At 34.1% G+C, this 15,674-nt stretch overlaps 1 protein-coding gene and 1 pseudogene across 1 annotated transcript in view; one reads left to right on the top strand and one right to left on the bottom strand.

Moving 5' to 3' along the window:
- The window catches only part of PPIL4 (peptidylprolyl isomerase like 4), a 44,391-nt gene that overhangs the window by 2,869 nt on the left and 25,848 nt on the right, over nucleotides 1–15,674 (top strand). Inside the window, exons 4-8 of the mRNA XM_074187801.1 lie at nucleotides 1,073–1,190; nucleotides 6,411–6,553; nucleotides 7,702–7,798; nucleotides 12,566–12,682; nucleotides 15,317–15,441. Coding sequence (XP_074043902.1) covers nucleotides 1,073–1,190; nucleotides 6,411–6,553; nucleotides 7,702–7,798; nucleotides 12,566–12,682; nucleotides 15,317–15,441 — 600 coding nt within the window. The remainder of the gene's footprint in view (nucleotides 1–1,072; nucleotides 1,191–6,410; nucleotides 6,554–7,701; nucleotides 7,799–12,565; nucleotides 12,683–15,316; nucleotides 15,442–15,674) is intronic.
- LOC141488074 (diphosphoinositol polyphosphate phosphohydrolase 2 pseudogene) lies at nucleotides 3,119–3,611 on the bottom strand (annotated as a pseudogene).

The following is a 15,674-nucleotide window of genomic DNA, read 5'->3' as shown; positions in this document are numbered from 1 at the left end:
TTGAATGTTTTTAATGTATTTCATTTGGTCCTTTATATCTTTATTACAACAGTAATAAATTACTTTTATTTCATGCTGTTATGATTTTAAAACACTTTGAAGTGAGTCTAACTTCCTGAGGATATTTTGTAGGGGAAATGGGGAGGGGAGGGAGGTAATGGAAAGTAATACCTGGAATCATGATTAGATTCCCAAATTATTATTTATGTTTGTTTTTGTTTGTTTTTGTCTTTTTTTTTTGCAAGGTAATGGGGTTAAGTGACTTGCCCAAGGCCACACAGCTAGGTAATTATTTAAATATTTGAGGTCGTATTTGAACTCAGGTTCTCCTGACTCCAGGGCAGGTGCTCTATTTACTGCGCCACCTAGCTGCCCTATTTTTGAAATGATCTGGGATTGGCTAATCCAGTGAGTTCAAGTTCAGCGCATTTTATTAGTTCCTTGTTATAAAGCTTAAAGTTAATGAGTTTTTTTTTGTGAATGATAGTTCAAATGGGAGAAAATGAGTAAGAATATGTGGAAGAAATCAAAGTGTGGTGTCTTTGTTGATGGGACATTTCTGAGCATCGTGCGATTTCTGGCTATATTATGGAATGCTGTATGTTTTTTCCATAAGTACTGATGTTTTCTTTTACCTTGTTCACATCACAAAATATCCTTAAGCTATAAATTTATTTTGCATATTCAACTTTGTGTTTACCTCTTGATTTTGAGGGACTGGGGAGGAAGACTGTGCTAATATCCTGATGCTCAAAAGTAGCATAAATTATGTCACTTTTTCAATATGCCTAGGATGCCACAATAGTTTTTAGTCATACAGAAGTGTTCAGGAGTTTTCTTCACTGATGTTGAGTTACAGAGTTAACAGTGAAATGATGGAAATATTTAAAATTCAGTATCCCTACAAAAAAGTTTTTCATTAGCATTTTCCATTTTTAAATTCAGAAACAATTGTAAACATTTGGATTATTTCATTATAGTTTTTGGTTTGGAAAACTGAAGTATCTGTTTCTTTATTATGATTTCATCTTTGAATATTTATGTTTATTAAAATCGTGCTATGTATTTTCAGACAACTGTATGGTGATCAAGCAAGGTTTTTTGAGGCAGAAAAAATGCCTCGAATTAAACATAAGAAAAAGGGCACAGTATCTATGGTGAACAATGGTAGTGATCAACATGGATCTCAGGTAAGCTCAATAAGCAAATAAGTAAGCAAATAAGCCCTCTAAATCAGAGAAATGGAGAGAAACCTTTACCAATAGATCTATTGCAATAATTCTAGAATGGTGAAACTTTCACTTTGACAAGATTCATATGTTTTTCCTCAGTAACCTATTTTAACAGTACAATTTTAATCTAGAGTACCATTTTACACAATTATGTTTTAAAAGTAGGCTAACAATTTGTATACTGAAGAACAAAATCTTTAAATTACATATACTTTCTGCTCATTATTTACCATGTAAGATATTTTGTTGTTGCTGTTCAGTTGTTTTGGTTGTGTCTGTCTCTTTGTTATCCCATTTTTGGTTTTCATGAGAAAGATCCTGGAGTGCTTTGTCATTTCTTTCTCTAGGTCATTGTGTAGGTAAGGAAATTGAGGCAAACAGGGTTAAGTGACTTGCCCAGGGTTACACAGCTAGTGTCTGAAGCCATATTTGAACTTGCAGTAAATAGAATATTTGCAAATATTTATATGTTATGCATAGAAGAATGATTTTTAATCACACATTTCTTCAAAATGCTGTATTTAAACCTTAGTTCTGAATTAGGAAAGAAGAAATTCCAGACGAAGTATTTGCATTTTAGATGAAATTCTTGGTTTTAAATAGTTAAATGTTTAAAACTGGAAAGAAACTTAAAAACTAATTATAATTTTTTTCTAAATTTAAGGAATGCAAAAGTGTTCCACTCTTAAGTTTTCACTGGAAGTGAAATTTGAGGGGTTTGTAGAACATTTAACAGGTTCTGAAACAATATAAGCTCCTCATCATCACACATCTTATATCTGGATATCTTAAATTCTGTTGGCTGTTGTTTGCCAGGAAAAATAATCAAGAGGCTTCCAGGACTAAAAGGAATGGCAGAAACTGAATGAGAAAGTATTTGATCTTGATGCCAGTGTATGATTTGTAGCAGTGGATTAATGAAACAAACCAACTAAAAAAGGTAGTCTATGATGAAAATGACTAATTGTATAAAGTAGGTTTTTTTTTAACATTAACAACAATAACTTAATTTTTTCCTAAGACCTTTTGCATAAAAGGATAATAAGGCAACAGGAGAGTGAAAATGAATCTGAACCTTAATCCTTTTCTTTAATGAACCTGTTTTATGCTTTTCCAGGATATACATACACATATTATATATATATATATATATATATATATATAATATGTGTATGTATATGTATATATATAATATGTGTATGTATATATATGTATATATTTATATGTGTATATATATATTATGATGGTGACATCTCAGTGAAATGACATTTATTATGGGCATTAAAGAAAATTTCTATGTTTAAATCATAATGGGGGAAAAAGATACCACATGTATTCAAAACAGTACCCTCTTATGATAGAGAAACAGTATTTAGTACACATCCATTCTCTCTGAATTCCAGGAAATTGTCAGAGTGATAACATATCTCAAATGTAAAGTGACACTATAAAAATTTCATTCTTTTGAAATGAGTAACTCTAAAAACTGAAAATCACTTTAGGAGACTTGCTTTCAGTGGGTCAACACTTTAGGAAAGTATTCTCTCCCTTTGAGGTCCTTAAAAAATAAAATCCAACAGACAGTCTACCTGGGATAGGTTAGTGGGGAAACTGACCAATATTGTAAGCCAGAATGTAGGACCAGAAAATAGAAATGAATTTGGGGAAAAGATAGAGGGCCTACAGTTAAGGCATCTTAAAAAGAAATCAGTATGGTTTTGGTTTACTGAAATATTTTAAGAAAAAGGGAAATATGTCAAAGCATCTAAAAATTATGAAAACTTCCTGAATACATATTATATGAAAATTCAGAAGGTATTTAAACATGTGTATGTCAAACACAGAAGCCTCTCTCCCTGTGAGACTGTGTATAGTCACTTACCTATTTATCTTAGAGACTTTGGCAACCCCAATGTCTATGTAGAAGTTATATACAAAGATTTATTGTCTAGAAGGTTAGGAACCATGAAATTTACATTGGTTGGTGAGGTGCCCAACTTCAGTTTTTCCAAATGCCCAGCATGTATATATTTATGACATTGAAGAAATTTAATGGCATCTTCATCTTTGAACCATTCTCTCTTCCTGTATTATCAGAATTTTCTCAGTTTTCCAATATTTCAGTGATAGTATGAACATAAACATAAATGTGATGCTTGAGGTCTTGAATATCCCTAGAAGTCTTCCTGATTTCCTCTGATGCTAGCCTCTTGATAGACATTTCTTACAGCAGTGCTGTTTGAGTCTTCCTTGGGTTCCATTCATTGACTGGGGAGATACCAATAACTACTGCTCACTAACAGCACCCTGAGGCATGCTTTTTGCTTCTTGAAGCCCTCTGTTTGAATAAGACCCCTGTTTTGGCTTAAACTTCATCATAGAGGTGGATTTCTCCTCCTCATCCTGTCTTGCAAGTCCCTGCCCTCATAATAGCTGGTTGTGGTAGGATTCTTTTTTTGTTGTTTGTCAATTCTTCCAGCCCACTTCCTGACTTTGAGCTTGATGTTAGGACTGGGCTCAGCTATACTTCTGGAGGGAACATCTCAGGGACGTTCTAAGGACCTACAAATTTTCATAGTTCCCAGAATGGTTTTATCCTTGGTTTGGATCTGTGTAATAGACTCTGCTGGACTTCACCAAGATCAATTAGAGGGAAAATTTTGTTGGTTTTCAGTGACAGAAGTATAGATTCCCCTTTGGTCTGGGATTTCTGCCTTGCTTATTTTTCTGTATGGTGGGCTAGATGCTGGAACTGAGATTTCACTGTATTCCTGGAGTGTGAGCTAGACCACTCCTACTTGCTTCTGAACTTTCTTCTGTTTACCACTAAGGACCTCCTACTTGGAAAAGCTGCTACTCTATCACTATGAGCAGATACCCTTCTCATTTTGAGCTGAGACTTGGCAGTGGGTGACAGTTGTGGGTTCATACTTGTCCCTGTTGTGCTATAGGTCTTGGGGTGATTTGGATTGAGTCTGGAATCTCCTTTTGTTCTGGCTTCTTCCTGCATGCTGTATTGTTTGGCTTGACCTGATCCCTGTTGTCCACAGATATCCCCTTCTGTCTTCCAATGCAGACTGGACTGTACAAAGAATAACCAATGGCTTTTTCTGGACTTCCTTATTAGGATCTGGTCTGGTACTTTTAAAATTTTTTTCCCCCTTAGGTTGCAATGGGGTTAAGTGACTTGCCCAAGGTCACACAGCTAGGTAATTAGTTAGTGTCTGAGGTTGGATTTGAACTCAAGTCCTCTTGACTCTAGGGCTGGTGCTCTATTCACTGCACCACCTGGTGCATTTTTTAGATCTGTTTGGAGGACTTTGGATGGTTGACCATATACTGCTTCCTGCTACACCCCCATTTTCCCATTCTAATGTTTTAACAATTTTCATTACAAGGAAATTACTTTGAATCTTGATTTCAGATCATTATATTTCTCTACTTTTTTAAAACTTCTTAATTACAAGGTTTTTTAAAATTACAAGTTTTTTTTAAAAAATTTTAAAACACTTTGCTAATCTTTTAAAATTCTGTAATGAAAAAGAAGCCAGTTAGATAGGAAATGGATGAAAGAGCTAGACTAGATTTTGGATATGTTTTAGGTCAATTACTTCTCTTTTTTTTCTTTGCTTAGCATAAAAATGGTGGAAAGAATGATGATTGGGGAGTCAGAAGACTACAGTTCGAATCCTAGCTCTTACTCTTACTAGTTGTATGATTATGGTCAAATCACTTTACTGTCTAAGCCACAGTTTTCTTGTCTGTAAAATGAGGATGCTACTTATAGATATTATCTACCTCCAAAGTATTATTTAGCTCATATGGGGTTGAATGAAACATTTATAGAAGAACTTTGTCAAAAAAGGAAAGTGATAATTCTTAGCGATTTGGAACGACTGGGTTACTAATGCATTTCTGGTGGAGTTGTGAACTGATCTAATCATTTTGGAGAGCAATTTGAAACTGTTCTCAAAGGGTTATAAAACTTTGTATCTGATCCAGCAAATCCAGCTTGGTATATATCCCAAAGAGATCAAAAAAAGGAAAAAGGACCTGTTTGTAAAAAAAAAAAAAGTTTCTAGCAGAAATCAAAGGAATGCCCATCAATTGGGGAATGACTAAACAAGCTGTGGTATATGATTGTGATAGTATACCATTGTGCTATAAGAAATAGCAATTGGGATTTTTTTGTCAGAGAAATTTGGAAACATTTAGATGAGCTGATGTAAAATGAATTGAGCGGAACCTGGAGAATGTTGTACCTAGAAGCAGCGATATTGTATGTTGAAGAACAATGAATGACTTAACTATTCTCAGCCGGACAATCTGAGACAATCCCAAAGAACTTGGGTTGAAGCATACTGTCTACCTCCAAAGAAAGAACTAATGTTAAGACTGAAGCATACTATTTCTCACTTTCTTCTTTCATTCCTTTTTTAATTCAATTCTTCTTGTGCAAAATGATTAATAATGGAAATATTTTATGTGATTGTACATATGTAACCTGTATCTGATTGCTTATTGTTTCAAGGAGGACGAGGAAGGAAAGAAAGATAGAATTTGAAACTCAACACTTTAAAAAAAAAAGTTTAAAATTGTTTTAACATGTAATTGGGGAAAATTTTTATTAAAAAGGACTTTGTAAATTTTAATGCTACATATAAATCTCAGTGGCTATTTATAGTTCCTATTGTTTGTTGTTATAAATATTAGTAACTGTTGAAAAATTAAGCCTAGGATGGTGAAGTGACTTCCAAAGTTCCCTGTTTGGGGAGTGGCAGAACTGACACCAGGGATGACAGTTTTTAAGATGACCAAATTTAAGATTTTTAATTTGTTCTGACTTTTTTGGTAAACCTGGGTTTTCCCACCCATGCATTAAATTAATCCTATTTGAAATTAGCCAATTTTCTCAACCTCATAAATTGCTATCTCCATATTAATGTACACACATGCATTCATGCACACTCTTGCACGTGCATAGTGGAAAAGTTTTCAAAATTTATGCTAACACCACTTGTCATTATACTGTTTTGAAGATATGAGCCTATCCCTAGAAGTAATTCATTTGGTATATTTTTATGTGAATTGTATTCACGACTAATTTTGGCTATATATTTTTAAAATATATTTATAATTATTATATAATAATATACATCTTCTCTTTTTCATATCTAGTTTCTTATTACCACAGGAGAAAATCTAGATTATCTTGATGGTGTGCATACAGTGTTTGGTGAAGTTACTGAAGGAATGGATGTAATCAAGAAAATTAATGAGACTTTTGTTGACAAAGACTTTGTACCTTATCAAGATATCAGGTGTGCTTGCTATTCACATGGTACATATAGTGCTTTAAGGATCTGTGATTTCAACTCCTTGATACCTTACAAGACTTTGTGAATGGCTCTGTCCAGAAAAATCTGTTTTTTTTTTCAGCAATCTGGTGATGAGCTATATGAAATTACCTAGACTGGGCTCTGGGCAGCAGACTCATAGTCTGCCACTGCATCTGTAATTGAAGACTTTTGAGTTTGGTAGGACTGTTGGTCTTTAAAAACTCATTGATGTCATTCACTCAGTGAGTAGATAGTAGAAATATAGAAGGGAGATAATTCTTTCCTTTAAGGACCTTTTACATTCTACTCTGGGGATTAGGCAGTTAGAGTGGGAACTAATATAGCATATTCATAAATAAGTATGTTATGTAGAATATATATATACAGTAATTGGGTAAGCATTCACAACTCTGTGTATGGGTATGGGTATGGGTACACATTCATGAATGTGTGCCCAGAGACTGCCATTAAATATTGGGCCTGGTATGGGATAAGTTGATTAATTGAATTATAACTCTTTTGACAGGATTGGAGCTTGAACTGAAACTTAGAGGATCAGTGAGAGCGGATTAGTATTTTAGTGTTAACTTAAGTTATACTTTAGTATTTTAGAGCCTTATATTTATTTGGTCACTTAATAAATACTTTTTAATAGTGGTGATATTTAGGAAGTATACAAGAAGAATGAAAGTGGTTTATTGGAAGACTACAAGAATACTTGCAGTGATGACCATTTGCATTTCTTTTTAAAAATTATAAGATTATTGTACTACCATGTTATTTGTTTTGAAAAAAATCTTTAAAATAATCTAACTTGATGTTAATGATAGTATAAATGGTTACTAACTTTTTCTAAAAGTAAAGTAGACAATGAAGAAATAGGACAAAAGTTTTAGGATGTTAGCATTTGAATGATTTTTTACTTTAGAGGCCATTTCAGACAAAAATCATGTTAGATAATAACATGTAAACATAAATTAAAATAATTTCTTTAGTAGGAGATGTAGATTTTAAGAACTTGGTATAGATTTTCTTTTGACTTGATGACTTAAATTTTAAAAAATTCATCGTTAATTTGTAGATTCTGAACCACTATGATTTAGACATATAACTTCCTTTTCATTTATAAGGATAAATCATACAGTGATTTTAGATGATCCATTTGATGATCCAGCTGGTTTGCCAATTCCTGATCGATCACCAGAACCAACCAAGGAACAGCTAGATGTAAGTATACTGACTCTGCCACTCTCTGACTGTGACTTCACCTCTTAGGGACATTTTTTTTTAAATTATATGATTTTTTTTTTGTTTTCCAATTATATACAGTGGTATTTTTTTTTTTGCAAGGTTTTGATTTTTATAATTCCCTCCCTTCCTTCTACTCTCCCCGCAACAAAAGGCAATCTGATATAGGCTTTACATTTGCAGCCATGGTTAACATAGATCAAAATTGAGCATGTGAGAGAACAATCAGATCCAAAAGGTAGAAAGAAAAACGTTAGAGATAGAAAATTACATAATGCATAAGACAACTTTTAAAAATTGAAGATAATAAGCTTTGGTCTTTGTTTAAACTCCACACTTCCTTCTTTGCACACAGATGGTATTCTGCATCACCAATCCCCTAAAATTGTCCCTGATTATTACACTGATGTTAACACTGAGCAAGTCCATCATGATTGATCATTATCCCATATTGTTATTAGTGTGTATAATGTTCTTCTAGTTCTGCTCATCTCACTCAGCATCAATTCATACAAGTCTTTCCAGGCTTTTCTAAAATCCTGTCCCTCATCATTTCTTTTTTTTTTTTCCCCCCAGTTTTTGCTAGGCAATGGGGTTAATAAGTGGCTTGCCCAAGTCCACACAGCTAGGTAATTATTAAGTGTCTGAGACCGGATTTGAACCCAGGTACTCCTGACTCCAGGGCTGGTGCTCTATCCACTGCACCACCTAGCTGCCCCCGCGATGATTTCTTAAAGAACAATAGTGTTCCATCACATGTGTGTTTTTGTGTGTGTGTCTGTGTACACACACACACACACACACACACACAGACCACAGTTTGTTTAGCCATTCCCCAATTGATGGACATCCCCTTAATATCCTGTTCTTTGCCATTACAAAAAGCTGCTAGGAATATTTTTGTACATATGGGATTTTTACTCTTTTTCATGATCTCTTCAGGAAACAGACAAATAGTTATATTGCTGGATCAGAAGGTATACACATTTTTATTGCTTTTAGGGTATAATTCTAAATTACTCTCCAGAAAGTTTGGATCAATTTACAGCTTCACCAACAATGCATTAATATCTCAGACTTTCCACATTCCCTTCAACATTGATTATTATCCTTTCTAGTCATATTGGCCAATCTGAGAGGTGTGAGGAGGCATCTCAGAGATGTTTTAATTTGCATTTCCCTAATCAGTAATGATTTAGAGCAGTTTTTCATATGACTATAGATAGCTTTGATTTCTTTGTCCGAGCATTTTGTATTCTTTGACCATTGTCATTTGGGGAATGTCTTGTTTTTTATAAATTTGAAACATTTCTCCATATATTTTAGTCCTTTGTCAGAAACACTAGTTGTAATAATTGTTTCCCATTTTACTACATTCCTTTTGATCTTGGCTACTATGCTTTTATTTCTGCAAAAACTTTAATGTAATCAAAATTATCTTGTTTGTTTTTTGTAATGTTTTCTATCTTTTCTTTGGTCATAAACTACTCCCCTTTCCATAGATCTGACAGGTTCTCCTAACTTTAGAAGTAAGAAAAGAAAAAGTAATAGAAGAAATTAGAATTGGTAATGAAGAAACAAAACTCTCATTCTTTGCATATGATATGATGGTATACCTAGAGAACCCTAGAAGATCCTCTAAAAAACTACTGGAAGCAATTAGCAACTTTAGCAAAGTTGATGGATATAAAATAAACCCACATAAACCCTCAGCATTTCTATATATTACTAACAGGATACAGCCACAAGAGATAGAAAGAGAAATCCTATTTATAATAACATCAGACAACATAAATACTTTGGTGTTTACCTGCCAAGGAAGACTCAGAAACTTTATAAAAACAAGTATAAAATATTTTTCATCCAAAAATCAGATCTAAATAACTGGGCAAATATCAATTGCTTATGGGTAGGCTGAGCTAATATAATAAAAAATGATAATTCTACCTAAATTGAATTACTTATTTAGTACCATACCCATCAAACTTCCAAAAAAATGACTTCAGTAATAGTAATTAAATTCATTTGGAGGAACAAAAGGTCAAGAATATCAAGGGAATTAATGAAAAATATGCAAAAGAAGACTGGTTAGCCATACCACATCTAAATTGGAGTCATTTTTCTTAAATGGTGACTAGCTAACCACATCCTTAGTCTTTGCTAGCTAAGAAGTTTTTTGATTTTTCTGAACCTTCTTGGCAGTGAGCATTGCCATGGTGGATATATGCTTTTCATATTATAATGATATCTTCAGAACTATGTTTTGTTAGAAAACTATTTCTGTAAGGCTCATGTGTTAGCTAGAGAAATCTTTTGTCCTCATTTTCCAACTGTAATCCACATGACTACAAATGATGCAAACATTGCCCTGGTCACCCCCACTATTTAGATGGAACTTTCTTTCCTTAAAATCTGCTGCACTTGTTTTCTCTCCTAGTTTTGTTTCTGCCTATCTATTGAAATGTAATTGTTAACTGCAAAGTATTGTTTTTCTTTTCTTTTTTTTAAAGAAAGATTTTACTTATTTTAAGTTTTATAATCCCCCCCCCCCATTCTTGCTTCCCTTCCCCTACCCCCCCACAGAAGGCATTCTGTTAGTGTTTACATTGGTTCCATGTTATACATTGATCTCAGTTGAATGTGATGACAGAGAAATCATATCCTTAAGGAAGAAATATAAAGTATGAGATAGTAAAATTACATTTTTAATATAATGCCTTTTTTTTTTTCTAATTTGATGGTAATACTCTTTGGTCTTTGTTCAAAGCCCATAATTCTTTTTTTGGATACAGATGGTATTCTCCATTGCAGATAGCTCAAAATTATCCCTGGTTGTTGCACTGAAGGGATGAGCAAGTCTATCAGGGTTGATCATCACCCCCATGTTGCTGTTAGGGTGTACAGTGTTTTTCTTGTTCTGCTCATCTCACTCAGCATCAGTTCATGCAAATCTCTCCAGGCTTCCCTGAATTCCCATCCCTCCTGTTTTCTAATAGAACAGTGGTGTTCCATGACATACATATGCCACAGTTTATTAAGCCATTCCCCAATTGAAGGACATTCACTTAATTTCCAGTTTTTTGCCAGCACAAACAGGGCTGCTATAAATATTTTTGTACAAGTAATGTTTTTACCCTTTTTCATAATCTTAGACCCAGTAGTGGTATTGCTGGATCAAAGGGTATGCACATTTTTGTTGCCCTTTGGGCATAATCACAAATTGCTCTCCAGAAAGGTTGGATGAGTTCACAGCTCCACCAACAATGTATTAGTGTCCCAGATTTCCTGTATCCCTTCCAACACTGATCATCGTCTTTTCTGGTCATATTGGCAAGTCTGAGAGGTGTGAGGTGGTCTTTCAGAGATGCTTTAATTTGCATTTCTCTAATAAGTAATGATTTGGATCAATTTTCATATGACTATGGATTGCTTTGATATCCTCGGTTGTAAATTGTCTTTGCACATCCTTTGACCATCTTTTCTTTTTTTTTAAATTTTATTTATTTAAGGTAATGGGGTTAAGAGTGACTTGCCCAAGGTCAAACAACTAGGCAATTATTAAGTGTCTGAGGGCCGTATTTGAACTCAGGTCCTCCTGACTCCAGGGCCGGTGCTTATCTACTGTACCACATAGCTGCCCCCCGTTTTGTGTTTTTTAAAGCAGTAATGATTTGAGAGACTTCAAAATGCATTAGTATTAGTTGTTTTGACTTGAATTTTTCTTAATTTTTCTGAAGAACTTATTTCCAGGGATGTAGGTTTTTCTTGGAATGGGCCAAAATATGTTAATCTTTGTACATTTATGTCAGGGATAAGCTAGGGATTGAAGGGCAGCAAAGGTATTTGGAGTAATGCTAATACCAGCCTAACTCTGGCATTGCTAGTTTATTGAGAAACTAGTTTGACTTTTTCTGAGATGTACTCCAAAATCAAAACTGAACTGGTTTTCTAGGGAGGGCCCTTTTTTTTCCCTTTCTTTTTGTTTAAGTTGGGAGGGCCTTTTCAATTGTAAGAACATTCTGGATCAGTGTAGATTTTTCTTTTCTTTTTTTTTTAAAGAAGGCAAATGGGGTTAAGTGGCTTGCCCAAGGCCACACAGCTAAGTAATTATTAAGTGTCTGAGGCCAGATTTGAACCCAGGTATTCCTGACTCTAGGGCTGGTGCTCTATCCACTTCACCACCTAGCCACCCCATATAGATTTTTCTTGATTTTTTTCTGCTCTAAACAGAATCAGCCTGAGTTAGCCAGCCTTGAAGCCAGGAAGAATTGGGTTCAAGTCATTCTTTTAACCCATCCTGGCAAGTGACTCTCTTAAGTCTAATGCAATTGTATTGGGAGAAGGAGTTTTCTCATTTGAGAATTCTTTATACTTGTCAGATCATATCTTGACACCCTAATTCCTTAAACTGATATGGGTGATGTATGGCCTAAGTTCAGCTCTGTGAATAAAAGGTTTGAATACCATTTGTGGCATTGTTTAATTTTTCTAATTCATTAATTTGTTAGACACTGGCTAATTTCTATAGGATCCTTTGTCATTTTGGTAACTCAGCAGCTCATTTTGATTGGCATTAGTTTAATTTCATCAACTTTGTAAGCTTATTTCTGATTGCTTTTTTGAAACTATATTGAACAAATGATGCAAAGATACTTTGTCTTTCATATGAATTAGATTTTTGTTCCTTAAATACATGGATTAATAATTTTTGTTTTTGTTAATAAAATGCTTTTTTTCTCCTCATAGAGTGGCCGAATAGGAGCTGATGAAGAAATTGATGATTTCAAAGGAAGATCAGCTGAAGAAGTTGAAGAAATAATGGCTGAGAAGGAGGCAAAAACTCAGGCTATTCTTTTAGAAATGGTAAGAATAACCTACTTAAATATACTCTTTTTTTTATTTTTTATTTTTATTTTTTTAGGTTTTTGCAAGGCAAACGGGGTTAAGTGGCTTGCCCAAGGCCACACAGCTAGGTAATTATTAAGTGTCTGAGACCGGATTTGAACCCAGGTACTCCTGACTCTAGGGCTGGTGCTTTATCCACTACGCCACCTAGCTGCCCCTTAAATATACTCTTGCATATATTTCTTAAATGGTATGTATGTGTTTGGCTGCAAGACAACTCTTGCTTTGATAATTTTGACTAGTCAATTAAAAAATATTTATAAACTACCTACTATGTGTCAGCCACTATGCTTAGTGCTGGAGATACAAAAAGAGGCAAACAAACCAGTCCTTGACATCAGTGAGCTCACAGTCTAAGGGTGGAGGCAAATTGCAAACAAATATATAAAAATAAGCCATAAACAGGGAATAATTAGCAGAAGAAAGGCATTGAAATTAAGGGGTTGGGTCTTAAAGGCAGTCAGGGAGATTAGTAGTCAGAGCAGAGGGGGAAGAGATCATTTTAGGGGTTGGGGGGGAGCCTGGAAAAATGCTCAGAGATGAGAGATTAAGGATTTTTGTGAAACAGATTGGAGGCCACTGTCACTGGAAAGATAGGGGGGGTGGGAATGGTAGAGAGAGAGAGAGGAAGAGATCTTTGAATGCCAAACAGAGAATTTTGTATTTGATCCTGGCAATTATAGAGCCCCTGGAATTTATTGAGGGGTGGGGTGACATGGTCAGACCTGCACTTTAGGAAAATCACTTTAGTGGATGAGTGAAGGATATATTGGAGTGAAGATAGACTTGAGACTGGCAGACCCACCAGCAACTATTACAGTGGTCCAAGTTTGAGGTGATAAGAATCTGAACTAGAATAGGTGTAGTAACAGGAAAAAAAGAGGAGTATTGGAGAAGGTATCATAGTACATTTTGCATAAACTTTCCTAGGACAGAAATTTTTCACATGTTAAATGCATCTGTATTCCATTCTCTTTGTAGAGTTGGAACAGTTTGAAAAAGTATTTATAAAGTAGATTTGCTGCAGAGTCCAGTGTAGAACAGAAAAATTGTTAAAAGGATGCTTTTTTTCTTGAATAAGGGCAACATAAAACCAAATAAGTCTCTTTTATGTATGTTTTTTAATGTTATATGATGAAGTTGTAATTGTAATTCCAGAAAGAGATACATGGCATGGAGGGAAGAAACAATTAGAGCTTACCAAAAGTGGGAAAGAGTTCATTAGGGGATAGGGGGATCCCCAAACCCATTTCAAGAAAAAAATTAAATGAGTTGAATTTGTAAGAGGGGAAAATGAGTTGAACTTTTAAGAGGGAAAAAATGCTGGTTCTGGAATCAAAGATCTAGGTTTGAATCTTTAGCTTTGTTGTTTCTTTCATTTTTTTGACTTGGAAAGTTACCTAGCATTTGAAACTCAGCTTCCTCATTTGTAAAATGTGGACCCTGTTCTAGTTGATCTCTAGAATCCCAAATAGTTCAAAGTTTTTTGATTATAAAGAATAGTTGAGAAATTTGCCTTTGTTGCAATCTATGTTCATCGTTCTATATTAAATTAGAAAGCAAAACTAACATAATTAAAATGAGAAAATGAGAATGAGACTAAGTATGGCATTAAGTATGCAGATAAATCTCCCCTCCATTTCTGATTCACAATGTTGTGCTGCCTTCCTCTTATTTCATAATAATGTTATATTAATATTGTTAAATTTTTATTTTACTTTTTTGTTAGTTTTTTTTTTTTTTTGATGAGACAGTGGGGGTTAAATGTTTTGCCCAAGGTTACCCAGCTAGTATCAAGTGTGCGAGGTCACATTTGAACTCAGGTAACTCTTGATTCCTGAGCCAGGGCTCTATCTACTGTTCCACCTAGTTGGCCCAGTAATAATGTTTTCTATATTTATATGGTGTCATAATCTCCATCATTCACTGAATTACAATTACTGCCAATCTTCATTGCTTGCTATTGCTTTGTGAATTATCTGGTAGTGTTATTTTAAGATAGATACTGTTTTATTGAGTTGAATTACTTTTTTTATTCATTTGGACAGGAATCCATTATTTTAAATCCATACTTTGTAGGATACTCTTCTTTATTTTAAAGATATAAATTTTAAACATCTTTATTATTGACAACTCTTGATAATGCAGTAAGTAGAATGATGGTTTACTATCCCATTTGTTTTTCTGTCAGACTACTTATTGATGCATGCTATTATTTTTGATTCATTTGTAGGCTTTAGGGAAATGTAATTTTGCCCCCTCAATAGCTACTATTATCAAAAATTATTAGGGATTACAGGTCTCACATGATGTTTTTGTGGAACTCCTGGGAACAAGAGACTAAGCCGGGTGGTGGAGGTGAGCGATTGGAGAAAAAATATTTCAGGGTCCTTTGTCCCTTTTTGTTGTTATTCTCATCAGGATTATTTTATATTCTGCATGTTAAAATATTTATTAATGGTTAATTTACTGGTGCTTCAGTTCATACGTACAGATTCAGATTTCATTAGCAAATTTTGTGTGAGACTAATTTAATTAGCATTTAAAAAATATTTTTACTAAAAGAAAATGACATTTTCATTTTTAATTTAGGTGGGAGATTTACCTGATGCAGACATCAAACCTCCAGAAAATGTCCTATTTGTCTGCAAATTGAATCCTGTGACCACAGATGAAGATCTGGAAATAATATTCTCAAGATTTGGGGCCATAAAAAGGTAATTCTTACTCATTTGAGGGGGGGGGGAAAGGAAAGAAATAAATAGGATTCTTTTTTAAAGAGTACAAATTTTTGTATTATATATTATTGTGTATTAATATATAAATTGATTCTCAGTTTAACTTTCATTGTCAAGTATTCATAGCATTTGGAAAATAGATGTTATTCTCAGTATTTCATCTCCTGAATAGTGAATTACTGATTTTTCATAGTTCTCAATCCAGCAAAATC

This window comes from Macrotis lagotis, chromosome 5, assembly GCF_037893015.1.
Source record: "Macrotis lagotis isolate mMagLag1 chromosome 5, bilby.v1.9.chrom.fasta, whole genome shotgun sequence".
Classification (NCBI taxonomy): domain Eukaryota; kingdom Metazoa; phylum Chordata; class Mammalia; order Peramelemorphia; family Peramelidae; genus Macrotis; species Macrotis lagotis.
This window is presented reverse-complemented; position numbering and strand designations above follow the sequence as displayed.